This window comes from Micropterus dolomieu, linkage group LG23 (genome assembly GCF_021292245.1).
Source record: "Micropterus dolomieu isolate WLL.071019.BEF.003 ecotype Adirondacks linkage group LG23, ASM2129224v1, whole genome shotgun sequence".
Classification (NCBI taxonomy): domain Eukaryota; kingdom Metazoa; phylum Chordata; class Actinopteri; order Centrarchiformes; family Centrarchidae; genus Micropterus; species Micropterus dolomieu.
This window is the reverse complement of record NC_060172.1, coordinates 33,080,654-33,103,988: the sequence shown is the minus strand read 5'-3', so window position 1 is coordinate 33,103,988 and position 23,335 is coordinate 33,080,654. Positions and strand designations below refer to the sequence as shown.

Genomic DNA, 23,335 nt, shown 5'->3' with positions numbered 1-23,335 from the left:
TACTTTTTATACTGTATACCTTAACATTATAGTAAGTAGAGGTGAACATTGTCGCCTCAGATATCAGATATCAGCGGAACTGTAACTTTAGAAAGCCACCAATTACATTTTGGAAAGAGAAAGTAAAATGTCATTGTGAAGAGTTTGTACTTACTTTTCCGCAAGATCTTGTAAGAGATTTGCGATCAGTTTACATTTCTTGCAACTTTAAGTAGCACCTTCATTTGATTTGTACATTGCATTGTGGGACAAAAGTGTCCATCAACTGCACAATACTGACTTTTTTGAGTGTACTCCTTTTTCCAGTGTGAACACACTACATACTTACAACTACAATCCTTTTATAAATTAGTCTGTATTATGGAATTGGGACACAAAGCCAATATTTTTATCTCTAATTCAGTGATTTCAGATTTTTGTGATGAGCCAAGTGAAGAAAAAAATGTTTTATGTATCATTCAGCTAATGTGAAGTATTCAAAACCACTAGAGACCAACCCTCAATACAAACAGCTTTCTTACAGTTAAATACTTTGTGGACGGTATGAATGACAGATACATAATTTCCTTCTATTGTTTAGAAGCATGGGAGACTCTGAACTTCCTGCCTCCTAGCAGTGTTGACAGAGCTGCTGCCACAAACGGTGAAAAACAAACTAAAAAACAGCCAGGGGCTAATGTTTAGACAGCAAAAACGAGCACATCCACTACAGCCATGTGTATCTAACTTGATAACTTGAAAAAATATGCAATACTGTGCCACACTGACTCCTCAGTGAGATTCTGCTAATTCACCCAGCAGAGTTTGATGGTACATTTGATAAGCAAGTGATAAGGAGATTACCATGGTCACCAGGAAATCTAAAATGATAATGTCAGTGATTTTTGGCAACATAACAAAACATTTTTCAAGTGAGGCAAAGATGACTGGGATCGTCACTGATTAAAGTAATTTTGTGTTGTACTATTTGGCCTTGGGCTCCTCTAAAAATAGCTTATTTTAACACAGATTATATAAATATAGACTACAAAAATTAAGTTAAACAAAGTTGCCAGTATGGCAAAAGCTCAAAGCCTTCCCTGCTTTCCCTGCAGTCCCTCACAGGCAGGACCCTCCCCGCTATCATTTCAGTAGATGTGTGAAAAATCTGAGTGAACAATCCAAAATCATAGAAAACTAAAGTAAATTTTCCAGGGAGGTTTGGGTTTTCCGTGTTTTGTTTGGACTAAATTTAGCTTCATATTGAATAATAAGCACATATTCATTTATTTATCCCCAACATCTTGTAAAGAAAACAGCAGACTATGTGACGTCACCTATCAATAAAAATACATTTATTTTATAGATAGATGAAAAATATATGAATAAGGTTTCATTCTCCCAAGTTCCAGATGTTGTTCATCAACATCTGATCGCAGACAGAATGACTACTTGCTACTGAAATAACGGCTGAGCATTAATGCGACTGCGTCTGTCAAGTCTGGGAGAGAAAGCTAGAACAATGCCGGAAGCTGGAGGCACTCTCTTCAAATAAAATCTAGAGAAATCTTTGCGAAAATGAAAACAAAAACATTAACACAACTGTAAGGATGTCGTGTGAAAAACACATATCAAATACTAGGTTATTCATATACATATATGTGTTATATTATGCGTCGGGTGCACTACAGTTGAGTGTGCTGCGTTTGTCAAAATGTGCTTTATTTTGAAAACCCATCTGACAGGAAGCTAAATGTCACTACGCTAGCTTGACCTGCGGTGAGAGAGTTGGCGTTGGTATTCATTACAGGACGGTACATGAAGTAAAGTTAGCACTTAAATATTAAATGTTGTAGTTTACACCACCAAGAAAAGAGAAACCGGTTGATGAAAGCTAGACATTCAGTTAAATTTACGCGTACAACGTTTAGTTTGTTACGTTATTGTTAGTTATTTAACTGCTGGTTCGGGAAAGGAGCGCATCTCTGTGCTTCGCTGTTAATGATGATGACCACAAGTGTTCTCATGAGCATAGTGTTGTCAGTGACTGGAGTTCTTCTTTCAGGTAAGTACATTTGATTTTTGGAATCATTCTTTCGAATCTCTTTATGTTAACTTCTAGCACTGAAACATTTTCAAAGCCTGTATATCGTAAACATGCCATGATACAGCAGGCCTGTAAGAGTCTGACTGGCGTGCTTAAAATGTGTTAGATTTAGATCCCAGAATTAAAGACATAACTAAAAAGGTATGAACATTCTTGCCTGCATAATGCACACTATTAAGGTTATAGTTATATGGATGGCTTTTTGTCTGCAATGGTGTTAAACGTGCCACTTAAAAAGTTTTCTAAAGCCTAAATTACCTGCTCAGTCTCTTTTTTGAATTGTAGCAGGTAGTAGGCATGGCTTAAATGTACTAATAAAAATGAGAAATACCTCGAAGCTGAAGTTAGCTGGTGTTGCTGCATATATCCCAACACAACAGTTTCACACTTACTGTAGGCCTAAGGTATCTGTCCAGTTAAAATAATGTAATACTTAATTATGCCCCACTAGATAAAATCTTTTCTACTTTTTTTTATTATTTATTCATCTGCTGATTACTTTCTCTATTAACTAATTAATTGTTTGGTGTATAAAAGGTCAGAAAATAGTGAAAATGGCCATCACGACTTCCCAGAGCCCAAGTTGTCATATTTATATTAGGCTACTTATGTTGTCTGTCATTCCAAAACCCAGATATATTCATAGATGTTTACTTTAAAACACTAAAACCCACACATGAGAATCTGCAACAAGTGAGATTTTAAATAAATAATTAAAGACCAAATTTGTAGCCAGTTATTTTTCTGTTGATCTACTGGTCTAATCAACTAATAGACCTTTCGTTTCAGCTCTACCCTCAACACGAGTTCTCTGTGTTTTGCACAGTGACACTTCAGCAGGTTGTAGGGGGGTTGAGTCTGAGCTGTGTAGTGTGCTTGGAGCCCGCCTTGCTTTCCCACACATTTCTGAATACTTGTTGTGTGTAAGTTCTTTGAGACACATTGAAGCATCCTCACCACAACCTTCCTCCTGAGACAATAGCTTTAAGGAATGCTCTAAGCCCTATGAATATTTTGACCAGAATGCACTGCAGTTTTGGCTGCATCCTCTTTTCACTCTTTAATCAGTGATAATGAGGTTTAACAGACTATTGTTACCTGTTATTTGAAGGCTTTTCCGGCTATAGTGAATAAATTCACAGCTCAATAACCCTTTTTGTTGAATGTCCCTGCCCCTTTAAGGCAGCCAAAAATATTTGGCTATATTAGGATTATATTCATTTCAGGTATGAAATAATACAGCCCTTTTCCGATGATGCTTAATTTTTACAGGAGGATCTAGCCTTGCCTAGTTCTGAATTACACAGGCCATGTAGTTTATATTTTTATAACTTTTTTGTGTGTGTGTTTCTAAACAGGAAGCAGCATCTGTGAGGGGTCAACTAGTTCCTCCCAAATCCTTTAACCGTAGTGCCTTTTTGACATGGAGTGATTGCAAGTTCATTTTTTAAATTTTTCTTTTTGTCTGCAAACCAGTCAAATAAGTCAATGGTAATATTCATCTCGAAGAGTGGCTTTTGTTCATCTGTGGATGGGAGAGTTCCAGTCCGCTTTTGTTAAGGTTGATGTTCCACAGACCCTTGAACTTCCTCTCCTGTCAGGAAGCTGAGCATAGTCTTCCCGTTTCCTTCAATGTGGTCATCCAACTCCACGGGAAGTTCAAACAATGGCATTCCTCTGCTGCTGGCTGCAAATAGACATTGTTTGTTGGTAGTGCGGTTTGTCGTTGGTGTTCTGTTGCCGGTTAAATTAGCTCAGAGGTGGCGATGCGTAGTGCTAGGTGTTGCTGTTTGGCTGTGGCTCTTCTATACAGAAAGAAATGAGTATTTACATTGTAGGCTTTTTTTCCCACAAAAGAATGAGCTTGAGGATATTACCTAAATGAGTTGTTCTCATGTCTCTCTGTCACGTCAAGGACCCCTAAACTGACACGAATTAGACCCCAGGCCCCCATTCGATACACTTTTGTCCCAGGGTCAAGGATTTTGACTTTTAGAAGTTTAATATAGAAAGTGTATGAAACCTATGACCCAAATAGTCATATATTCTGTTATTTTGTTACTTATGGATGAAATTATAGTGAAAATATATAATTCCTCTTTTAATGGGGACCCCTTGGAACACTCTCAAGGACACCTGGGGATCCCCGAACCCCACTTTTAGAACCACTGACTTAAATCATCCAACAGTGCATTTGCTTGATTGGTATCAGTGCCAATACAGATCTTTTCAAGCGTATTGGATCTGTGCATCACCACAAAACTTATGGACAATATTTTTGGGATCATAATATAATCATACTTCATCCAAGGCAGGTTTATTGTGCTGCAGTTGTTTTTCAGCTTTTCTAAATGGGATTAAACAGATCTACAACATGCTGCTACTAAATATGCTTGGATGCTCGTTACAGTGTCTACAAATCTCTGTGTCCCCCTCAGGTTCCAGAGTTCATGCAGAGGAGATCCCGCCCCTCATCGTCCACCACCCGTCTGACGTGGTGGTGAAAGTCGGGAATCCCGCCACGCTCTCCTGCCGGGCGGATGGCAGCCCTAAGCTGACCATCGAGTGGCTGCGAAATGGCCAGCCTCTGGAGACGGCAAAGGGAGACGGACAGCTGCAGCCCATGGTTTTGCCCGAGGGGAGCCTCTTCTTCCTGAGTGTGGGAGGGGGCAGGCGAGGTCAGTCGCATGAGGGTGTCTACGCCTGTGTGGCCAGGAACAGTGCAGGCGTGGCCACCAGCCGTAATGCATCACTGTATATTGCAGGTAAGACTGGGGGATCCTCCTGGAGTGTGTTTTACCATCGAAGACTTTGAAATGACCTGCTGACATGAGCATTTAGGAAAGGAATCTCTAAGACACAGTAAAGCATTAATAACAAGAATGTTTAATTGAACTAATTATTTGTTATTGTGTCATGCACATACAAGTGGCCAGCCCCAGAAATAGCAACACGTCCTTGTACCTAAACAACAAAATAGGTCAATTGTCATGAGTCCCAAAACGACATATGAGATCGTTTTCTAAAATGACATGTACAAGCTTTAGTAAGTATCAGTCCAGCGACAGGCGTATAACTGCATTACGTAGGTCACGTGACTGAAGACACATGATATTTAACATGTGGTAAACGTAGCAAAACAGTGGCACAAGGACATTTATTTATCTTTATGTAACATAAGGTTGTGTAACAAAAAGAAAGTTTGTGGTCTCTTCATGCGTCACACACAGAACTTAACAGATTATTAATTAAAATTTGGAAACATATAAGATGAATAAAATAAAATAACAAAACATATTCTACAGTTATATTATATATACATACATACACGCATTTACCTCGAACATTCCGCGAGGCACTTTTTGTATTTGCATCTGGGTAGAATGTAAACAGCAGCAACAAGATGAGAAAATGGTTTCTTTTTCACATGCATCTACATCTGCTGCATCTACATGCGCTGCCGCATTTAACTTTTATTCTTCCACACAGGACTCAAACCTCATTCTCATGAGTGAAAGTCATGAGTTTCCACCACCTCTTTCTACGGACTTTGTCGCTCTTTATACTAGAGGTCGCAGCTTAACAAAAAACGTAAATGTGGGTCGTAATAAGTTATCTAATTATCGACCCATACGACTGTTTTTCTGGGGAGAACGAGCTGTTGATCCATCTCACATTAACGTCTAATGCCAAAACTGGTATAAGCTTATGAACTCCCAGAAAGAACAAAAAATTTAATTACTTTGTAATGAACTGTGTTATAATTCACATGTTTATGGAACCTGCAAAAAGGTCACACCCAAGGCTTCTACGGTGGTGTATTAGTGCATTATCACAGATTCACCGATCTTATGGGTCTACCTGCTGAATAAAACATTAATACATACATCATAAATAGCCTAGTGTCATTGGTCTGCATATGACAGCACTGTTAAACTAAACGTGAGATGCTTTTGTTCTTTGATCTTGGTGTCCCTCTTGTCTCTAGCTTGACTTCTAGCTACATTCAACCACAGCATTTAAGCACATTATGCCAAATGTTTTTCAAAATTAGCTTTGAAGAATATCATCTGCTTAAAGTGATATACTGACAATTAGCAGATTTTATTTGAAGAGCTACATCATTAACATAAATAGAAAACTATTGGTGAGGTCACAGTTTCTTGCTGCCCACCAAATTGTTGAGGAAACCATCTTGTTCTAAAGTCACCAGCATCAGGTGCTCAATGAAGAGAGTGAATGTCAGTATAACATCTATAGATTACTGCTACATGTGAAGTAAATCATCTGTATTGAAAAAGGCCCCCTGTACCCAAAGAAACAGCATCTGAAAATCCATCAAGGTTTATTTTTCTTGATTCTTGCTCTAATATCTGTATTTACTGTATGTGGTCAATTCATGCTCTTCTGTTCTAAAGCCAGGAATTTTTCAGCCATTTCTACCAACACTTACACAAACAAGAAAGTTGAATCCTGAAAAACTCTTTTAGAGGAGAGGGTTGGGGAGATGAAGGCATAGCCCCCCCCCCCCCCCCCCCCCCCCCCACCACCCCTCACACACAGACACACACAGACACACACAGACACACACAGATACACACAGACACACACAGACACACACAGACACACACACACAGACACACACAGACACACAAACATGCAGAGAGCTGATGAAGATGGATGTTGTGACAGAGACAGGAGGGGTACAGGGCTCCAGTGTTAATGTTTGCTGGTCAGGAGGGGGTCAAACAGTGGTGCTAATTGACCTCAGAGCCTCACTGTTTACCTATCTGGATCCCAGTGATGCAGTCAATGTGCAGAGGCTTCCTGTCTTGGAGTCTTTACAGGATGAAAACTTGAATTCAGTCCTTTGACTGGTGCACAGAGAATAACTTTCCGTCACTGATCATATACTAAAACATCTCTTTCCATCATATCAGTCTAATGCAAACATCAGGTAGATGCTCTGTGATGAACTGGCGACCTGCCCGAGGTATTCCCCGCCTCTTGCCAAGCGTCAGCTTTACCATAAGTGAATAAAGTGTTTGCTGTTATTACCTGTTTTCTGATGTAGAGAAAAATAATCAGCTGTTTCACTTTAATTATTCCTGCCAGGTTTTAAAGGCTGGTTTACTGCCTGCCTTGGTATCTGGTAATGAGTGAAGCCAATAAACCACAGTGATGTTTGGTTAGGAATGTGGCACTTGAGCCTGCTGCATGCATGTCTACATGTACTGTCAGAAAAGTGTACCATATAAATTGGAAATGTACAAATTGGGAGTTGTACTAGTTTTTTGGTAAAGTGTTATTGATTTGACTTTCAAGACCAGGACCACACAGGGCTCATTCAGGATTTTTCCTAAATGTTTTTCCAGAACTTATCAGAATCAAAATATAAAAACAAAGTGCTGAAGCGGTAACTCACAAACTGTGAGGAAAGACAGTATTTGTGAAAAATGTATTGCATTAAAGACTTCACAATTGTCCAAATGTTTAAATGTTCTTTTGATGCTATACGTTTCAACGTCAATACAATTGTGTATCAACGTTTCGGTGCTAGACCTTCATCAGGCAAATGGCTTTACTAAGTGAGAAGCCATCTTTGTAGGAGGTGACTTTGTTTGTATACACCCATCACCTACTTCCTCATCAAGTAAGGCAACCATTGCAAAAACATTCATTCATATTGATTATATCAATTATAATCATGCTCTGACTTTGTGTAAAATGGAAAAAATAATGTTTAATTACAAAAAACAATGCAACATGCAGCTGTGTAAGACAGTTGGAGTATAGCATATAATATTTTCTTCTTCAGAGATGGTTTATATCTCTAGTTTATTTTTTATAAACTATTGCATACATAAAGATTTGCTCATTAAGTTCTCATGTGCTGTTTGTGTGGACTAATTGAGTCTAACCCCAACTCTGTTGTAGTGCTGCAGGAGGAGTTCAGTGTGCAGCCCAGTGATGTGGAGGTGGCAGATGGGGAGGTGGCTGTCTTGAACTGTGGCCCCCCAGTGGGACACCCTAAACCTAATGTCATCTGGAAGAAGGATGGCTTTCCCATTAACAGCACTGATCGTCACTACACTGTAAGCACCTCATCATGTTTGTGATGACAGTTGTACAAACTTTACAATGTGTTTGCATTTTTGAGAGTACTGTAATAGAAGTATTACTTCATTATCACCTCATATAAAAAATAATCAGTTAGTAAACCATAATCATTAAATAAATCTTTAAAATGCCCTTCCTAAACTAAAAAAATAACAAACAAACAAAATGGTTTCTATTTTCATCCTTGCAAAAGTGCAGCAGAGCATCCTTCATGCTCATGGTGGTCATTACTTAAGGCTTCAACAGCAAAATACATTCTATCAGTGACGCAGAGAAAACAGAAAACTGTTTTTCAACTGACTGCTCCCTTTCTGCACCAGGTGCAAATATTGCCCAAGCATTTTATCTTTTTTTTGTCAATATCCTGTCTGAAAGTCATTTGGAACATTTATGTAACAGACACCTCACTTTAGCAGATAAATAAAGTCAGCAGGGTATACAGGTGCTGGTCATATAATTAGAATATCATGAAAAAGTTGATTTATTTCAGTAATTCCATTCAAAAAGTGAAACTTGGATATTATAGGTTCATAGGTAGCTTTATTGTCACACATGCACAAGTACACAGTGAAATTTGTTTCTATTGGAGCAAGCCTCCGGGCCGCAGCTATATTCAGCGCCGCCACTCGCTTTCCAGAAAAGAATTATGGTGTGTATGGTGTGAGTAAGATAATGAGTCTGTGTTTGTGAAGTATGAGGCTTCAGTCTGACTATGTTGTTAAGAAAAAAAGTTCAGTTCATTGGCCTTGTCCTTGAGGAGAGATAAACCAGTGCGCAGGAGAAGATAGGAAGGCCAGCTGCAAGTCGTTTTCCCGCTCAGGTGGAGGAGGGAGGGGGCACTAAGACAATAATTTTTAATCCAATTTAGGTTGATTCGATAACATTTATCCGGAGCAGTGTCCTTCAATCGCTCTCATCCTCAGCGTCATACATGCATCCAGTTCATGTAGTGAGTTCGACATTTCTTCTAATTTCATTGTCAGACCAGTGGTTACTCTCAGCAGCTCACCAGACTGGGCCCCGATGGTGTCAATCCTCCTCTGCGCTTCCACAGACCGGTCTGAGATGTTACGAAACATTTCACCATTCTGATCAGCCCTTTGATGTAAAACCTTCACCCCATTTAAGCACTCTTTAAGTTCCCCAGACAGCTTTTGGGTAAATTTACTGGCGGCTGTCTTACCAATTTTACGATATATTAGGGAGATTCCAAGCCCGATAATCAGGAAGCCCACTAACAAAATTCCAATTATCCATAAAAAAGTCCCCCACAGATAAAACATCCAAGCAAACCGTTTACCAGGTCTCCCACAAGTCACGAGCGTAGCCTGCAGCGAATGTTCCACTGGGACAGTTCAGCTCACCGGGTGAAGCACGTTTCTGGGTGAAAAACTTGTCAATAGCGCTGAGTGACCAGTTGATTAATTCCATTTTGATGGTTTCAGGAGAACAGCAGGCAGGTGGTCAAAAGAGAAAAGTTTCCACACGACCAAAGTAAACAGAAAATAGGAGCAAACCAAGATAAGAGGGGAGAGTAGGAAAAGCACGACTGCTCTCTACAGTAGCAGGAAGAGGTCTGTGTGTAATATTCATTCATTACACACAGACTGTGTGTATATATATATTTCAAATGTTTATTTCATTTAATTGTGATGATTAAAACTGACAACTAATGAAAATCCCAAATTCAGCATCTCCAAAAATTAGAATATTACTTAAGACCAATACAAAAAAAGGATTTTTAGAAATGTTGCCAACTGAAAAGTATGAACATGAAAAATATGAGCATGTACAGCACTCAGTACTTAGTTGGGGCTCCTTTTGCCTGAATTACTGCAGCAATGCGGCGTGGCATGGAGTCCATCAGTCTGTGGCACTGCTCAGGTGTTATGAGAGCCCAGGTTGCTCTGATAGTGGCCTTCAGCTCTTCTGCATTGTTGGGTCTGGCGTATCGCATCTTCCTCTTCACAATAGCCCATAGATTTTCTATAAGGTTAAGGTCAGGCGAGTTTGCTGGCCAATTAAGAACAGGGATACCATGGTCCTTAAACCAGGTGCTGGTAGGCACCTTTGGCACTGTGTGCAGGTGCCAAGTCCTGTTGGAAAATGAAATCTGTTTTGTTTCACAATCCTCTCCAGGGTGCGGTTATCCCTATTGCTTGTACACTTCTTTCTACCACATCTTTTCCTTCCCTTCGCCTCTCTATTAATGTGCTTGGACACAGAGCTCTGTGAACAGCCAGCCTCTTTAGCAATGACCTTTTTGTGTCTTGCCCTCCTTGTGCAAGGTGTCAATGGTCGTCTTTTGGACAGCTGTCAAGTCAGCAGTCTTCCCCATGATTGTGTAGCCTACAGAACTAGACTGAGAGACCATTTAAAGGCCTTTGCAGGTGTTTTGAGTTAATTAGCTGATTATAGTGTGGCACCAGGTGTCTTCAGTATTGAGTATTGAACCTTTTCACAATATTCTAATTTTCATTTTATTCTAAATTTCATTAGTTGATGCTTTGAAATATATCAGTCTGTGTGGAATGAATGTATACATTTTACAAGAAATTTTACTGAAATAAATCAACTTTTTGATGATATTCTAATGATATGACCAGCACCTGTATATTCCATGTCTTTTGTTAGTGTGTTGTTGTTGTTAGTGTGTAGTGTAGTGTGTGTTAGAGTGTTGTGTTGTTATGTTGAATTCAAAAGATCAAGCATGATGTCCAATCAGAAATATAGACATTAGTAAAGAACTTCAGCTTTTGTCTTGATCAGAACATACGTTTTTGTTGCAGTTAGATAAGTCTTTGTGTATTTAAATAACGTATATTTGCGTGATGAAAAATTCTTAATAAAAGCTAGGTACATTTTCTGTCTATGACATAATAAATATTTCTACACATTGCTCTTGATATAGTGTTAGACAAAGTGTCCCTAGTTCAGTGGCTTCTAAACATGACAGGCATAAATATTCAGCAGCAGAACACAGGCATGTGGGAGGACTACTATGACACCTGATCATGAATCTTTAAAATTTACCACAAAGCTGTTTGATATTTTAAGTGTCAGAATAGATTTCTTACTTAAATAAATGACTGAGACATGAGTTTATATTGAACAGCAGAAGATCCAGTACGTTATTTTACACTGAGTGCTTAAGGCCATACACACACCATATTTGAAGTGAACATTTTTAATATACTCCTCACTGAACTGTTGATCCTGTGTGTTTCCTCCCTCCTCTCTGCGCCGTGCTCGTGCTGTAGGAGCTGAGTGGGAAGCTTCTCATCGATCCTGCAGAGAAGCACCACTCTGGCGCTTATGTGTGTGTGGCCAGCAACACTGTGGGAGTCAGAGAGAGCAGGGCGGCTCGGCTCTCTGTGCTGGGTGAGACAACATACCCACGGCTACTTCTTACTACTTTAACAATATGTGTTTTGAAATTAGCCTGTTTTTCACCTGACAAGCAAAACATCCCCCTCTACAAAAGTACACCCAGGTACCACACAGTACAGTAAGTTCCTCTTCTCTTCTACTGCAGCCAAGCCTGTGTTGGTGCTGAAGCCAGAGAATGTGTCTGTGAGAGTCGGGGAGTCTGCACAGTTCTACTGCCAAGCTAAAGGTGACCCCCCACCTGCTGTGGTCTGGAGCAGAGAGCAGGGGCCACTGCCCAACGGCAGGTACTTTGTTATGGCAAGACACAGGAACACAGACTCCATTCATGAAGTGAATTTAACACTGATCAATGTTGTTTTATAGAATGTATATTTGCATTTAGATTACTGTAACATGTCAATTTTTCAATCATCTCATTTCATATTGCCATGCATATATTAAAGGTATTTTGCTTTAGCTTGTCACTAAGCTGCCAGAAAATTTCCACGGGGCTCATTTCTTTCTTGACATTCTTTGTTTGAAATGAAACTAATTAAAAATGTCTGCTAAGTACTCCCAGAAATGCTCAGGTGTTATAAAATAGATCAGAGAGACAATAAATGTGAAAACTAACTGCTCTATATGTGTGTATAGGTATCTTGTAAACCCAGATCAGACTCTCCAGATCCATTATGTGACTGCCCAGGACTCTGGGAAGTACACCTGCACTGCTGCCAATGATGTAGGTTTGGTCACAGCCAGCGCCCAGCTACTAGTTGAAGGTAGGCAGGAGCTGAATTTTTCTCCACAGGCCATCAGTCCATTTACTGGAATATAAAGTTAGACGGCGAGCTCTCATGTGTCTGTTTGCAGGTTTACCTGCCTGTTCACAAAGCATGCAAGTTTTGGTTCAGGCACTTTAAGACATAGACAGAGACAAGAGAGCTCACAAGAGAGAATCTGCAAGCAGAAAAACAAAACTCAACAGAAACTGAAATGTAAAGTTATTTTGTCTGTGGTTCCTTGTTGTAACTGATGAAAAACACAAGTACAGACAGACTCTCAGCCACACTCAGGTAGTATCCTCACAGATTCCACATACTGATGAAGGCTTAAAGGTGGCGATGATGGACATTTATTTTGCACACTGATGACCTACTCTACTTTAAAAACAAATATTACAATTTTTACCATGTTATGCCTTTATTAGACAGTAGAGAGATGACATGAAATGATTAGAGAGAGAAATGGGAAGCGACATTCAACAGGCCTAGACATGAACCAGGGACGCTGCTGTTCATGGTCAGCACTGACATATAGTATAGTGCTTCAATACAAAATCTGGAGCATCCATCATAAACATTTTAGCTAGACAGCACAGACTTGTTTCTCAACCTTGTGGATATGTTTGATTTGGGTTGCTCAGCGTGCTCACTAGGTGGTGCATGAAATCAGTTATTAATTAAGGCATTTTTTCTATGCTGAGGAACAGTAATGTTAACCATGATCCTTCTTTTTATTGCACTGTTGCACATTTTGTGTACCCTAAATATTCTCCTTGGGTCCATCATTTAAAATAAATGTAAAATATAAATGAATAAAACTCTTGTCATTCCAGAGGCTGCCAGCACTAAACAGAAAGATCTCCACAAAGAGCTGTCAGCCCTGCGGGTTGCTCTGGAAAATGTCACTATCATGGCCCCTGGGTCTAATATATCCCAAGTACAATGGAAGGTATGTGCAAGCTAAATCCGAATTTCAGAGAAAGCAAAACAAATATTTCAGGTGTACGATCCATGTTGTGTGTTCTGCCTAGCTCCAGTCCCTCCCAGCCCAGCCTCATTACCTCGATGGCTTCGAGGTTCTCTTTCGCTCTCTGCCGCCTGCCAGCTCAGACTGGACAGCAAAGAAGGTGACACTGCCCAGCTTCCAGACTCAAGTGGGCCCCTTAAAGAGAGGCTACACGTATGAGTTCAAAGTTCGCCCCTATGGCAGCAACTTGTATGGGAGGGAGAGCAACACCCAGCACCTCAGCGTCCCTGAGACAGGTGAGAAAGTTTTGATTTAGGATCATTTGTGTTCTTTCGCCATGTTTAGAAAATAATAGTAAACTTGACTGTTTTCATACAGTGCCGAGTGCCTCTCCACTGGCTGTGTCCATAAGAGTGAGCCATGAGCAGAATAACACCATCTATTTGAGCTGGGAGCCTCCTCCTCATGACACCCACAACGGTATCATACAGGGTTATCAGGTAATCACTGGAGAACAGTTCCTGACACTCAGATGCACAGTACTATCACCTCCTCACCAGAGTGCAAATTACTGTAGGTTCTTTAAACTACATCTAGAAACATTCAGATTGATGATTCAGTAGTTAAGACCATGAATACAGAGAGCTGCAGTACTTTAATCATTTGATTAAAAAAAGCATCAGTGGTCATTATGAATATACATTTTATGCAAACTGTTTTTCCAGGTGTGGTGCGTGGAGCCTGAGGAGCAGCAGTACCAAAACTGGACAGTGGATAGCGGCCATCACAGCCTTGACATCTCAACTCTCCAACCAGGGAAACAATATTGGATCACCATAGCAGCTGTCAATGGAGCTGGAGTAGGAGTGCTGAGTGACCCTCATGGATTTATCATCAGTGAGCAAAAGGGCAAAATGTAGCAGTAATATGTGTATCAGTGCACAGATAAAATGCAGTCTGTAGTTTGCAGTGTGTAACCTAAACACATTAAAAAAGAGAAGTTATCATGACTTCATATTTGATTTCAAATGCTTTCTACGTGCTTCTCAGACCCACAAATACGCAGTCCTCCTGAGTCAGACAGCCAAAGACGGAATGTGTCTCAGGTGCTGGCCCTGCTTCAGGACCCAGTGTTGATCGGCAGCATTGGTGCCCTCCTGTGGTGCAGTTTGATGGTTGCAGCTGTCTGTCTCTTCAGACGCCACAGCAGGACAGGCCACCTTATCCCAAGACACGGCGGCGCTAAAGGTTTGTATCCAGACAGCTTTATGTTAACCATGTTCAGAGATGTACAGGATCAACAGGAATCTCAGTTACCCCTGCTGGGCTTTGTGTTTGTGATTACTTGTCAAAATGACATATGTAATCACAGGCTCAAAAGCTCTCTGTAATTTGTATAATTTTGTTGATGCTTTTTCTTAGGTTTGCACAGACTGGCCAATGAAGATCTCATCATAAAACACAGGTAAAGTGGAGAGAATCGGAAGAGCTTGGTGATTACAAATACAGTGTAATGTAAAATGTAATGACAATGATTTGATAAGTAAATTAAGTATATACAGTCTGATACTTTTCATGCCAACCTGAGATTTACTAAGATCAATGTGATGTAAAGTAGAAGCAGTTACTATTAACCCTGAGCCATGGTTCTGCTCGAGGTTTCTGCCTCTTAAAAGGAAGTTTTTCCTTGCCTCTGTCGCCTAGTGCTGCTCTTGGTAGGAATTGTTGGGCTTCTATAAATAACACCACAGAGTACGGTCTAGACCTGCTCTTCTATGAAAAGTGCTATGAGATAACTGTTGTTGTGATTTGGCGCTATATAAATAAAACTGAATTGAATTGAAGTGAGTTATAATTCAGACTATAGTCGTATTTTTACTAGAGAAAATACAGCGTTATAAAATGTTCCAAATACTTTTCCTTTAAATGATAAGTGCTGCCTTCTTTACAGAATGGCCGCTCCAGACTCCCCCTGGATCTCTGGAGGCTGGAGACCTGCCTTCAACCAGAAGTATCAGGACTTATGGGCCCAAGGTGGGAAACATCCAGGGATCAGGAGCACCAGTGAGTACTGATAGCAAATTGGCACAGATGAAGCTGAAGTGGTGGTCTAACACTTGGTCATGACACACAATAAGCGGTAGTCTATCCAACTGAGGATAAAATGAATAAATTGTTGATAGAGTCTGAGATTGATTGAAGGCTCCTAGGGTGCTTTTACTAAGTTCTTTACCTTCTGTATTATTCAAAATGGACAAGCAGTAAATCAGTGTATAGTATGACCAACACAATATTAGATAGATAGAACACACTGTTCTTTGTTGTTATGATGAATTATTATTATGAGCAATGGTGGAGAAGATATATCAAATTATAATAATATGAGAAAGATAATTTGAGTAAATAATATGATATAATATCATCAGGTCGGCCCACAGGCCACAAGAAAATCTAAGTTCACCACAGTCTGTTATACAATAAGCGCTCAATACAAAACCCAGTTCAACCACCAATTAATGAGTCCTTATTTCAGTTCAAATCTTCTGGGAGTCCATCTTTCTGTATCCCAGTAAGCAAGCAAAAAATACTCAGTTTGAGGTTCAAAAGTTGGCCAACGAAAATAAAACCAAGTGTCTCCGCTCGTGTTTAATAGACAAACTTAGTAATTCTCCGACAACATCGGAGTTCCCCCGCAGCCTGCGATGCTGTAAGTGGCGCACTGGCTGTAACCAGGCAGTAACTCGGGACAGCCTAAGCCTCTTTTGAACTTGTGAGTTTGGTTTGAAACGCCGCTTCACAGATATTTCCTGAGCTGACTGGTGGCTGTGTGCATGACGCAGGTGCTGATCGTCACAATATGCTTGCCTTACTACACGCGTCTTTCTGTTGTGCATTTTTCCTGTCCGTTAAAGCCGAGGATGGCCCGACGATTTTACCCACCACCAAGTTACCTGCGGGTGGCGGGTGTTACTTTCATTCCCTGTGTGACACTAAAGTTTATGTAGTGTCAGCTTCTGTCAAGCTTAATGCCATTGTACAAACAAGAAGGCAAGGTACAGCATAACGTGCAGACGGGTGTAATGGGACCAGAGTTTAATCGCAGCCTTTGCGATTAGAAAATCTCGTTTTATTACATTGCGATAATATCACAAATGCATTTAATCGTTCAGCCCTACTTGTGTGTGGAATGTTTGTATCAATTCTTAACTACTATTAAATCCTTCTGCTCATCATCAACTGTAATTTAAAGTTATCTGCCAGTCTGTGGTAACAAGATGCAAACTCCAGGATCAATCATAAAGTGAAAAGCAGTCAAAGCAGAGATATGTTGAGTTTCTGTTCTACTCTGTTTGCTTTAGTAGTTGCTCATTAAAAAGTGAGTAAATTGTTGTTTTTTTCCCTTGGTCTGGACCAAGTGAACTGTACTAGATATATGAAAGACAGCCTAGTCTTGTGACAGTTGTCCTCCATACAGTATTTCAGAATTTCTCTTGAAACATCTTACAGTACCTCTGACAATAAACTTCATTAGCATAAAAATGCCCCGGAGTGTCCGAACATATTCCCCTGTGTTTCATTAGGCCTCCCAGTCTCATCCAAGAAGGACCCCACCTGTCTGGACTCAGCTGTCCCCATTGTGACCGACAGCTGCGGCGTCTATGGCACTTTTTACGTGGACCTGATGGGAAATGGCCTCAAGACCTTCAACAGTCCCGGGCGATGCCCTAAAAGGCCTCACGGTCAGCTTGATCAGCAAGGAACTGAGACCATCCAGATATTCACTCAGCCTGTGGCAAAGACCTCGCCCTTCGGCAGCCAGGAGGCGCTACCATGGAAACATGCCATACGCCCCCAGCCCAAGATGGGTGTGCTGAGGGAGTCATGGGAAAAGACTCACAGCAAGCAAGGTGAGTACTGTTGGATAGCTGGGAATGTGATGTTAATACATGTACTATACTTTATTTTCCTTATTTTCACAGTCCTCCTTCTCCTGTTTCAACTTGATACATTACTTCAGTATGTTGTAAAAATGTTACAAATGCAGACAGAAAACAGCTTTAGGATATTTTACAATGTATCACCATGGAGTATGTAATGTGTCCAAATGTAATTGATTTGTTTCCCCCCAGAGTTGCATGCAGTGAACAGTGTCCCCATAGTGCCAACCAGGAACCAGGCTTGTCCATCCAGTGTCTACAAACAGAGACTCAGTCACATACCATCAGGCCGGCACGGTATGATAAAACCTGTACATTGCCATTATTGTCCATACTGTACAGCAGCTCCTACCTCACTAACTAGAGTGAGCGGGAGAGGAAGACATCCTACATTTACACTCTAGAAACAGCACTGTCATCTTTAATAATTTCAAATTAAAGGAGTAATATTTGTTTACTGGCATTTAGTAAGTATATATTATTTTATTTCAACTTGTCCTGTGTTTTTATCCAGATGGACATTCAAAGTACGGTAAAGTTGCCTGCGGTCCTCGCCTGCTGCATTACTCTGCATCATTACACCTGGTGGACATGCTGCCCCCACCACCACCAATACCCACAGAGGACACCACGGACGCGTACAGCCTCACCTCAGATGAAGGGTAAGACACGAACTCAGCTCAGACTGGACGGTTCGAGGGTGGAAAAAGGACTGCCGGCACACCACTAATTTTCTAGCTACCACAGGTGTCATGAAGAAGTAGTGTAATGGAAGTATACAGGCATCAGAGCAAATCAGATTTACAAGTGAGTTAAAAACATAGAAAGCTTCTTAACACAGGAAAATGTAGAATTTCATATAGTCACTGGAGATAGATGACCTGCAAGCCTGTTGATGAATGAGAAACCAATAAGCAAAGGAAGTCCCTCTCTTGTATTTTCCTCAGCTCCAGTCGCTCTACAAAGCTAACAGTGGACACAGGCTCTCTCCAGTCAGTGTGTGCTGTATCAGGCCACCTTGAGAAACCAGGACTCACCAACAGCAACACCAGCTGCCCCTCCTACAGCCACCTGTCTACTACATCATATTCCATGTCAATGGATGGCGAACAGGGCGGGACACTGACAGCAGAGGAAGCCACCCAGTATCTGGAGCTCAGCCCTAAACCTGAGAGATGCAGGTAAAGACACAGTGCAGCTGGCTCAATTGGCTCAGTTAGTCCTAGTTGTAGCTAGATCTGGCTAAGACCCCAGCATATTTTTGTACAGATGTTTTAGAACAAACTTGAGTCGATATTGTGCAGGCATTAATGCGTTCTTTAGTTCTTGCATTCAGTATGCAGTTATCGGACCATGCCATCACTCTCTGTCAGCAGTGCCCTGCCTGAGCAGCGCCCCTCCCTCTCCCACCCCTTCCCCCCCACCCTGGGCTACATCTGTGGGCAAGTCTGTAACCCTGCCACTGATGAGCCTGAGGCCCCACCGATTGGCTTGCGTCGTGCCCGCCTCCAGAGCACACCTTCCTCCTGCTACAGTGACTGGGACAGCTCACTGTGGAACACCTGGAGCTCCGTCATGGACTACAACATGGCCAGTGCACGCACCAGCCTTATCAGCTCGGTGGACAGCTGCTACACTAACGACAGCGCCAACTTTGCCCGCTTGCTGGCCGTGGCAGCGGAGACCATGAGTGGAAGCTCTTTGTCAGGTAAGCAGAGACGGACCGTCGTTTGATTACTGACGGACGCTCATTGCAAAAACACAATGATTCTATAACAGGCTGAGCTCAGTCTGGGAAACCAGGGATGTGATCATTTTTACATCGTAGTAATGGCTGTAGAATGAAAATGAACATTCAGATTTGGAATTCTTTAATAATAAAAAATCCGTTTTAGTAACCCATCTTAGTTTTAGCACTATGAGGATGGCCTTCATTTTGATAGTCCAAATACACAAATTACTCCTGTGATATCATCCCACTTGTCCACTTTCCATCAGTTCCATACTCTGAAGCATACAGTGACGAGTAAATGGCTAACATATGTGAGCTACTGCCAGGAGCAGTCCATTTAGCCCTAATTATCAGACAATGACTCAGACAAACACAAGTCCAGCTCTAAATGTTGAAAACTATGTCTGGGTCACTGATCTTGAAGTATTTTATTTATGTATTTAAAATATTTTTGGTTCTGTCTCTTATATTATCTTAAATTTGCCTCAGAGGGATTTTATTGTCTGTTTAACATCATGATCAACATGATCCATTTTTAGACCTAAATAAAATGAAATAATAATCCCTTAAATGAAAAGGGGGAAAAACCTCATCAAGAACAACAGAAGATGGACCCCTCCATCAGGACAGACAGACAAAGTGGCAATAGTAGTAAGTAGTAATAATAGTAAGTAGAGAAGCAGAACATTATAATGACAGTGTTAGGTAAATAAAGTACAATGTGCAATGTTTGAGTGGAAAAGTTTGAACCTTTGAACCAAGAATTCAAGAAAGACAGACTGAGTGTGCTGAGGGAAGAATACCTGCATCAGAGACACTCTGTTGTTTAAAAGCTTAAGTAGTATGCTTTTGTCATTGTCAGCAAATGAAAAGTCCAAAACCAACAATGGGTGAGTCAATCTCAATACTTTCTGACTTCATTGGCTACTGAGGCTGTAAATCTTTAAAAACAACTCACAAAAACAATGTTTCATTAAAAAGGTGACCCCTTGTTGCTGTCTACCAATTATGGCTTTTTCAAATAATACTTGTTTTTCTTATTTGATTACAACACCTTTAGGTAAAATGGTTCAGTAAATCACAATAAAAGGAACACATCTGTTTTAGCTGCTTTTCTATTCTGTTATTCATCTTGTGAACTTAGATTTGTCTTGCGGTAGTTGAGAAGCACCACTTTTACACAGTCTGTTATTTGAAAGTGTCAAAAACAACAACAACAAAAAGGAATGGCTGACTATGACGTGTTTAAGAATGAAGAGCCTCAGATAGGATCCTGGCCTGTTGTGCTTATTGCATTCCCCCCACTAGATGGGGCCCTCCGTCCATGAACTGGTAACATGCCACCCTTGGCAGACTAATAGCACACAGGAAATCAGTCAAACAGAACCATGAAACTCCTGACACAAGTTAATTTTGACTGTTCTCATCATTCTGATGTTTAACATTCTAAATCACTGTAAAGAAGAAAAGAGCTCAGAACACATCTCTGGCATGTATGCACGCACATAAGAGTGTGTGCACATACTTCACATGTCTGCGTAGGTTTTGAATCAATGGTTGTGCATGTGTCTAATATCTAAGATGGCACCAGGAAATTACTTAGGACCTTCCCTGGTGTGTCACTTCATTGGTCACCCTGCTTTCCCTCTGCAGGAACCACTCAGCTTTATTCCATTTCCCAAACTCTCACTTCTGGCTTTTCACCTCCTCAGCTATACACTTTTTTCACGGTTGCACTGCTGTATGTGTGAAAACATGCAGCAGTGCACCGTGGAAAAAAGGTGTTTTCTCTGCAGCTGATAATGCAGTCTCACAATGACTTGCATTAAAGTTTAATAATATGAGTCCAAAGCTGGCGATCGGATGGAACTACACTTACCTCTTTTCCCACTAATGGCAACTTGCTCACCCCGTGCTGTGGTCTTTTTCATCTTTAAGATCTGGAAAGTTGCACGTCATTCATCCAGGTGACTACATGCACAAAAATTATGTTTTTATTTTCTCGGGATACGTACAAAATACTGTCTTATTATATTCCTATTAAATAGAAGTTTCCCGGTCAGCAAGGGAACAGTGAAATAAAAATATTCACCTTCTCACTTACCAAGACAAAAGATTTGATTGAACTACTAACTAAGTACTGTAAAGAACTGGATACAAACGGTGGGCTGATCATATGGAGTGGAGCAGCAGGAACAGGCTTGTTTCAGATTGGGACACTGTGGGCAATATGCTCCTTCACACACTCACTTTCCGCTTAGAATAAATTATTATTATTCCTGGACAGCTACACTTCCGGAGGTCTTTGAAATGTACCAGTACCTTTGGAATCCAGAACATGGCTGATGTGAATTGGCAATGTTTGTTTTGGTTTTATTTTCAGTGACAGACAGCTGCTTCAAAGGAGCTTCTAAAATTGCTTTTCCCCAAAGAATCAGCGTGAAAGGGGGCTCCTCAGAGGCTTCAAATGTTTAGTTATTCTGTTACCTTCTCCGAATAGGCAAAAAAGCTCCTGTTTTAATATAACCCCTCCACTCCATATTGAAATGCATGTCGTCCTCTTCTGTGTTTAGACTTCTCTCCGCCGGCCTCCCCCCTCAGCGCCTTGTATCCGTCATTTTGTGCAGAAGGAGATGCATTTGGGGAGCTGGAGCCGGTTCCTGCGTGGGACTGGAGCACGGCCTGGGTGGAGGAAATGGAGGCTCAGTACAGAGCACACTATCCTGGCAGAAACACCAGACCCTTTGACACTTAGGGAGAGTAAAAGATGCAACTGAATTTTGAGATCTTCTGAAATACACTGCACGGCGATGCCAGAACTGCAAGACAAGAAGAGGGGATAGACATAATACCCCAGCAGTTACTGATTTCCTTTGTGAGAGCGCCAGAAAGTGTTTTTGAGGTCTGAGTAATTCAGGGTAGTGATTTTGTAGTAAAGAATAGATAAATAAATAAATATCTGGATATGAAATACAATTGAAGCCACCACCTTGATGTTTGAGACACCTCTGCTAGTAAATGCACATATGTTGTGTACCTCAGGGCAGTCCAGCTACTATTTTGCATCCTTCAAATGACTTCCATTGAGTTTCTAAAGTTTTTTTCCCTCTCCGTATCCTTTTTCTCTCATTAGAGAAGAGGATAATGAGATACTTCCCTTGAGATGTTCTCACCCAGTGTGTTTTGAAAAGGCCAGAAAAGCACAAAGACAGGATGTGAGACAGGGAGAAAGCAGTCATTAGGCAGAAGAAATACAGTGCTGGAGTTTTCCTCACAGCATGCATTTGTTACTTATTTTTATGTTTGTTGCAGGGTGTTATTGGGGCTGACGGCCTGCCAAATAGAACATATCATAATGATTTTGTACAGAACAGTTTTACTGATCAAGTGTATATATGCAGGATATTCAGCAAATGTTATTTAAAGAATTTTAAACACAATCCAAATCATTTTCTGTCTTCCTGATTGTTTTGGTGATTTCTTTGACATTCTGGGAATTCTTTTGTATTTTAAGATTGTTTTTGTCTTTATACACCCTCTCTACTTTTTATTGTTACACAAAGTTTGCATTAGACAAAACATTTTGCAGTTGAGAGTAGCAAAAGTAGCAAAAGTTATTTTTAACATGTTTAATTAAACTAACTCGAAGTTTTACCTTTACATAACTTGAGTTTTAGCAAGCACTCAATGAAAAGTATTAGCATAAGAGATGCATAGCTCAGTCTCTGCATGCTTGATACATTTTTATTTATAAATTCACTAATGGTAGTAGAATCAACGTTTTACATTTTGTAAGAATTTGCATTTTATTTTATTTACATTACATTACATATATGTTTTATAGTTATGAATAAAATCTATGTATTGATTGAAATTTTTCATTTTGTGAGTGTGTCTCCTGGGCCGTGAAATAAAAGCTCCTGCCATGTTACATTTTGTATGCAGCAAAGATTCCCATGTAACACTGACAGTAAAAAAAAGTTGTCTGTTTGATGTTACTGTCCCAAATTAAAAGCAAATTCACACAAGCTTCAAATGTCAGTGGGACTACATTTTATTTTGAAATATCCACCACGCAGGATTTAGCTGCTGTTTCTAATAGAGGGTTTTTCACTTCGAAATGTTAGTGCTTCACTGTTTCAGTTTGCCATGAGAGTCTCTGTGGATGTGGAGGGCGTGAAGTTAAGGAAGTGAAATATCTTTACATCACACACTGTCCGTCTTCTTAATGGCAATGTGGAGCAGGATGGTGGTGTTTAGAACTCGTCTGTTTAGCTTGATTAACCAAGGCAAGCAATGCTGCTGTACCAGATAATGGCTTCTAATTACAAACTCGTT

The 23,335-nt window shown here is 40.5% G+C and overlaps 1 protein-coding gene across 3 annotated transcripts; it reads left to right on the top strand.

The window, feature by feature from the left end:
* Positions 1 to 1,790: 1,790 nt before the first annotated feature.
* robo4 (roundabout, axon guidance receptor, homolog 4 (Drosophila)) lies at positions 1,791 to 23,025 on the top strand. 3 transcript variants are annotated; one of them, XM_046040852.1, is made up of 19 exons: positions 1,791 to 2,044; positions 4,525 to 4,851; positions 8,024 to 8,181; positions 11,467 to 11,587; positions 11,742 to 11,880; positions 12,230 to 12,357; positions 13,194 to 13,309; positions 13,392 to 13,623; positions 13,706 to 13,827; positions 14,053 to 14,224; positions 14,378 to 14,575; positions 14,750 to 14,792; positions 15,279 to 15,361; positions 16,909 to 17,235; positions 17,458 to 17,562; positions 17,780 to 17,927; positions 18,213 to 18,446; positions 18,639 to 18,973; positions 21,571 to 23,025. In XM_046040852.1, exons 1-19 carry the CDS (start codon positions 1,981 to 1,983, stop codon positions 21,750 to 21,752), a joined length of 3,234 nt encoding a protein of 1,077 aa, XP_045896808.1. In that variant the 5' UTR covers positions 1,791 to 1,980; the 3' UTR covers positions 21,753 to 23,025. The 3 variants fall into 3 exon arrangements, with proteins under 3 accessions (XP_045896808.1, XP_045896807.1, XP_045896806.1); XM_046040851.1 differs by having other exon boundaries at positions 15,279 to 15,391; positions 18,642 to 18,973; XM_046040850.1 differs by having other exon boundaries at positions 15,279 to 15,391.
* The last annotated feature ends 310 nt before the right edge of the window (positions 23,026 to 23,335 follow it).